This window comes from Vigna umbellata, chromosome 3 (genome assembly GCF_029865625.1).
Source record: "Vigna umbellata cultivar VRB3 chromosome 3, Vumbellata_1.0, whole genome shotgun sequence".
Classification (NCBI taxonomy): Eukaryota; Viridiplantae; Streptophyta; class Magnoliopsida; order Fabales; family Fabaceae; genus Vigna; species Vigna umbellata.
Genome location: NC_142167.1, coordinates 43,846,371 through 43,853,127, shown reverse-complemented (window position 1 = coordinate 43,853,127; position 6,757 = coordinate 43,846,371). Strand labels below are relative to the sequence as shown.

Here is a 6,757-nt window from a genome sequence, read left to right as displayed (position 1 = left end):
GGAAACCAACCTTAGAACCTAAATGAAATCAAGAATTGAAGGAAAAGACTACTTAATACATGCAAAGAGAAATTACTTGCATGATCAAGAGCCAAGAAGTCACTAAGTAAAGGGGAACGAAATTTACCGACTCAAATCACGAAATGATCGCCTAGACACTTCTTGATTGTCGAACATATGATCCGAGAGTGAGAAAGGTTAGAGAGAAGTAAGAGAAAGCAAAGAAAATAGTGTTTTAGAGAGATGGAAGTATTTTAGACAATGAACAAGTTTTAGAAAATTCTATTTATATTATAAGATTATTTTATAATAAAATACTCGATCTCATTATTTTAATACATCTATATACTCTAATACTCTATTTTCTAGGTTCTTTTGTAAAAATATTATATATTTTAACTAATATACATATATGTATATATATTATCTATATCAATTCATACTAATTTTATAACATATATTTTTAAAGCTCTATAGATCTTGAAATAATTTAGAATGTTATGCCAACAAATTAAACCATCCAAATAGACGGTAGTACTTTTATTATAGGAAGAAAATAAAGTAAACTTCCAAAATTTATTATTCAAAATTCAATTGTTATAATTCACATAAAAAAATGTAATTAATATCAGTATATAAAAGGTGCCAGATTGAAAAAAATAAAAATAAAAGATATTTATTTTCAGAAAACATTTTTATTCAGTTGTGGAATGAAATTTTATTTAGTTATATGAGATGAACAAAATTGAACAATATCAATAATTAAAATAAAAAATCTTTGAAAATTAATTATAAAATGTGATTTGATATTTTGTTGTGTCAAAATAAAAAATATATAATTTAAATTTTAATGGTTTAACTACTCAATTCATTTAACACTAAAATATTTTAAATCTTCTGCTCAAACAACTGAAATACTTTTCTTTATTGATTTTGTTAAGATATGGGCGTTTAATATTTTGTTCCGTTACACTTTTACATTCTTAGGAACTTCTCTCAAATGAAGAATAATAATAATTTTGAATGACTTCCTGTAAAAAAAACAAAAATATTATTAAGTTAATATAAAAAACATACATATATAAAAGCTTAATATATATATATATATATATATATATATATATATAAATTTAATTGTAAATTTCATACTTTATATTTAGTTTGAATGATTATAAAATATAACAGGCTTATCCCTGTTTAATAGAAATAAATATATAATAAATTAATTATTTATTTTCTATCATTATATTGCATATTATATTAATGAACATTCACTTTAGTATAAAAAATTTATTTGACTAAATTGATAAGTTTTTCTACTGAGTAATTTTTATTTATTTTATACTAAATTTTTAAAACTGTTCATAAATATATCTATATTCTAAAGAATTATTATTTCTGTTTTTAATTTCAAGTAATTCACTTAATAATATTATTTAATAAAAATAATTAAATAATAAGCAACTTGTACCGTCACGTGACTGACTAAGTGCTATATAAATGTAATCTAAAACGCTCAAAACTCACAACATCAGCGTCTATCGGGATTCTTGTCTCTCGGGGATTCTTTCTTTCACATCATCGTAGTTTTGTTGCTCCGGTAGCCATGTCTGAGGTTAGTAAGTTCTCCACTAATATAGCTTTTTATATTTTATGTTAAATTATTGGGAAAATTTTGTTTTAAACGAGTGTATTTCAATTTTTTTTAAATAATATCAATTTGTTTCAGTTTTAATTTTTTTTTCTTAATAACTAATTATTCTTATTTATTTTAAGATAATTAAAGAAACGGTATAAACTATTTTGTTCAGTTTATAAACATAAAAAAAAAAATTACACCCATGTCTGTTAAAAAACATGCTTTAAAGTATATGATATCTGCTCTATGTACTTGCCCTGTATATATTGTGGACAACTATTTTATATATAATAGCAGCTTAAAGTTTGTGCTTTCTTTTAATATTAAACATTTTGTTTATTTTTAACAACTTCTTTTTAGGTGTACAGGTAACTTCTTTAAGAAAATGTTTATTTTATACAAATCATAAAAAGAAAGAAAGTAAAATAGCTAATTTATCTCAGAAATGAAGCACTAAATTATCAGACATTCTAGATGTTTATATAACAAGAAAATTTTGTTAAAGCGATAAAAATATTTTATTTAGAAATAATATTTCATATTAGTCCATCTTCTAAACCATGCCATTTTGCAGACAAGTAAGAAGAGAAACATCATTGTGGAGGAGACAGCAACATTAATGGCATTATCCAGATAGTATTTCTCAAAATTGTTTTTTTGCATAGACTCTTATACTACTACTCATCTTGTTCTTTATTGTGAACGAAAAAATTGCTTTGTTTAATTAGCATATTAATTTACATGCACATGTTTTGGTTAATTTGAAAATATATATCTTTATTTTGTGTTTAGTTGTTGTTGGAACCCATTCTGACTCATGTCTATAAATATTGGTGAGATTTGATGATATCCATTTTAATCAGTTTAACAATTTTTTTTTCATATTGATTTCTGCATTTTGTTGTTGTTAGCCAAATTATGATTTAGGATCATATATATTGTTACATGCATTTGCTTAAATATCATTGTTGATTTGAATGTAAATTTTTACAATCAATTGGGTCCAAGCATGTAACTAATGAATTGTAGTTGTAGTTCGAAACCATATTATTATGAAAGGATAAAATCTTAATCTAAAAGGTTAAAGACAATTCTTTCAGTGATATGATTTACAAAATTGAAATTACAAACCATTAGTAACATGTTTTGCCCCAATTGGTTATAAAAATATTACATAATTAGAGTTAATTCATCATGATATTTATTTAAAACATGTGACTGTATACATAGTTAACAACACAGTGCATTATTGAATATAAAAAAAATGTGATGTATAGATTAAAATGAACATTGAATCTCACCAATGCATATAACCATAAATTAGAATATATAGGACTTGAAATTATGATATAATGTGATTCAGTTTAACCAATATATTTAGTACACTAATAATCCAATAATTAATTCAATTCATACCTAACAATGTGAGCCCTCATATATAAGTTAATGTTAGAATGTAAATTTTCACACTAATTTTACTTAAACATCATTTAAGAGAATTTTAACCTCTGAACACTGTTCTCTGTCTTCTTCTGATCTGTCAAAACAAAATTGGCATGCAAAAGACCAATGCATGGCTGTCTGAGATGCATTTTCTGCCTTTTTCAGGAAATAATTAAAAAGAAAATTTGTCATTTTCTGGTTTCAAAGAATTATTGTTTCGAAAACTATTCCAGTTACAGCTGTGATGCACCAAAGGAAATCCTCAAGCAACCACAGAGAAAAAAGAGAATATCATTCTACAATTACATTTATCACTTTATATTGTTTGTCTGTTATTTGAAAACTTTAAAATAACAAATAAAATGAATAAATTTTGCTTAAATATAACAGAGGAAAAACTAGAAACTATTTATTTTGTGATTATTATTGACAGGTTCTTCTTGGGACTTATGGTAGCTCCGAACTTATACAGAGGTTAATTTTACTGCATATTATCTTTAACAGCTGTCATATTTAATATTATTACTTAATGAATTAATGGCTGAACAGATAAAGACAGACGTGCAAGGTTGAAACGAATGAAGAAATGACAGAAACTGATTCATGCTGCTTGAATACACATGGAAATATAATATTTGAGTCTGATCTGAGTGTATGTACAAATGGCAGCCATGCAAAAGGGTGAGATTCAAATTCATCAAGGCTTCTGTTATGCAACACAGTAAATGCTGCTGAGATGTATTAGAGTGAAGAGCCTCAATCACAGATATTATGTTAAGCTTCCAATCCTGAGCTTAGTTATTTTAAATGAGAATTACAATAATACAATCTCATTCAGACATTGTTGAGGTTACAGTTTTTATTTTTACTATTAGCAGTAACTTGTAATAACATTTTACAGCTGTAAATAATTTGAATTTCATGGAATATTATTTCTTGTTTTGCTTTTTAACTGGATTAATGCAATTATGTCTCGGTGGATGGAATCCCAAATGCCAAGAAGGCAGAAAATTTAGTCTGACAGCCTCCAAAACGCAGACCTTGGAATGCAAAATTGCCATTGAATTTTCTGACAGCAAAAGTCACACTACTACAAAAGTCGCATACTGATGAAAAGTTTTCTCTCTTAGACAACTTGGTGCCTGGATGCACTATAAATACATGTAACTTTTACGTAACACAATCAAAACACTTAGAATTTTTCATCGTTATTCATAGTTTCTCTCAAGAAAACACATCTTGCATATACACATTTTGTTCTTTGTATCTTTTTCGTTAGAGAATGTGTTTTCAAATCATAATAGCTCTTGTGCACTACAACGGTCGCGTCATCAATGACGAGCTTCTGTCATCACGATTTGTGAGCGAAGTTTCACGATATCTTGAAGTGAATAACTTCATGGCAGTAAAGGCTCTCAAACAAACAATTCTTAATTTGTTCATTGCTTCCAATGGAAAATCATACACCGTTGATTTGTGTTACCGTTGTCCCGTGAAAGCAAATGATCAGTTAAAGATTTCTTATCGTACTGTGATGATTGAGGATGACGACGATGTAAGATTCGTGATTGGTTATGCCAAAAAATACGAACCTCACGTACAGCTTGAGGTCATGGCATTCATCCGAGAATACATCGAAACATCTGCTGATGTCATTTGGGAGCACTTGGAAAAACAGCTAGATGATTCATTAAATACCGAGTAAGTCTATGATTTTTTTTTTTAAATTTCTAATGTATGTTTGTTCTTCAATTTCAAGATATGTTTGCTATATCCTAATTAATAATATTTTTGTTTTACTAATTAAACCAACCATCAACCACATATAATTAAAATGTCTATTGTTCTGCAACCAAACTTGTGTAATATTCTTCATTAACATTTTTTAGGTGGACACAAAAAACATCGTAATGAAAATGCAGCATACAATTCCATCGTAATGTATCTTTCAACTAATGTTTTGTTTTGCATACACATTCACATCATTTTAATGGAATGATAAGGTTCGCTGATAAAAAAAAATGGAATCATAAATTAAGGTTGAAATGAATTTAATAATGCAATTATCTGATAGTTGATAGATAAATTTCTGTATATTAAATCGTTTCAGTTTTATTTCTTGACAGCAAAACACAGTCAGAGAGGGGTTCTACTATATGAGACGAAACCAGTACATCAGTGCATACCAGTTTTACCTGCTAGAAATAGCTGATGAACTCAGTTGAAATCGAAAATGTACAACATTTGCAACTGCTTGGAATTAAGAAAATAAACAAATTTATAGCAAGTCACTAGGCCTTTTTTTTTTGTTTTTCTTTAAAAATTAAATACATAAATATTTTATTATTCAAAATATTTGAATATTGTATATTGATTGTGACGGTAACAGATCAAGATAAATGTCCTCCTCGTTCATCCTATAACAAACATGTAAGGTTCAAAAGTTATACAATAATGACAGAAATCGATTCTTCCTTCTTGAATACAAATGGCAACTACCAAATTCATTAGTGTTCGTTAACACTTTCAATTTGAAAGTTTAGAAAACACTGATAAATTGTAATACTAGAGTTGCATGGCTGCCATATTTATCCAAGAAATATGAAACCGTTTCTTATTATTGTATAAATTGAACTTAGTTATAGAATGGGTTAAGAAGACATTTATCTTGAACTGTTCCAGTCACAATCCATGTGTAATATCCAAATATTTTGATTGATAGAACATTTATATTTATCACTTTTAAGAAAAAAAAAACTAGTGACTTATGCTATAAGTTTATTTATATTCATAATCACAACTAGTAAAATGGTGATGTGGGATGTAGAATCTTGGTTGTACATGATAGGGTTTCGACCCCCAAATTATTAGTAACAAGAAATATTATCTTTAATTAATTAATTATATATTTATTTTATGGAGAACAAATTTTTTTATATATCTATAAATAATATAATTCTAATATTTTATATAAGAAAATTATCAAGCGTTATTACAAGCGCAATCAAATAATATCGGACAGTGTTATAATTCTCAACTTTCTAAAAACCAAGACAAAAGTGAAAGATAAAAAATAAAGATATTAATGGAATTAAGTAAGGATCAATAAAATTATAAAAAAATATCACCAACTCACAGTGCGATGGAACCTTAAAGTTCACCCCCCAACTGCAATAATTAAAACAGGACACAAAACAAATCAAGGAGAGTGGCTCCCTCCACCATTCAAATTTATACTAATTTTTTTTTTCAAAAATACCCTACTTTATTTATCTTTTTTAAAATTCTAAATCTCCCTACACCACCATACCTTCCAGACCAGTTTTTCCTTCTATACATAAATCCTAACTCCATTACCATTGTCGCTGCCACCAACCTGATCGGAGAAAGAGGTGAGAGTTACTTCCTCCACCAACGTCAGAGAAAACTTCAATGGTTGCTCCTCTTTCTATGGCGACCATCTTAATTTCGGCAACTTTCCAGCATCGGGGACACTCCACAACGGCGAAAACGACGTCCCGACTCGACCTTCCTCTTGTCAATCCTGACCGTCACGGAGCAATTGGGTTTTGGGTTTGCTTTGGTTTCTTCTTGGTCTCGCGAGTCGCAACGGCGACATTGGGTTTTTAGGGTTTTGTTCTAGGTTTAATTTGGGATTCTTGGGTTGGTTTTTCT

At 27.9% G+C, this 6,757-nt stretch overlaps 1 protein-coding gene across 1 annotated transcript; it reads left to right on the top strand.

Annotated features, from left to right (window-relative positions):
• Positions 1–4,261: 4,261 nt before the first annotated feature.
• On the top strand, positions 4,262–6,010 carry LOC148202593 (uncharacterized). The gene is made up of 2 exons (XM_088108847.1): positions 4,262–4,783; positions 5,209–6,010. Exons 1-2 carry the CDS (start codon positions 4,365–4,367, stop codon positions 5,240–5,242), a joined length of 453 nt encoding a protein of 150 aa, XP_087964973.1. The 5' UTR covers positions 4,262–4,364; the 3' UTR covers positions 5,243–6,010.
• Positions 6,011–6,757: the final 747 nt, after the last annotated feature.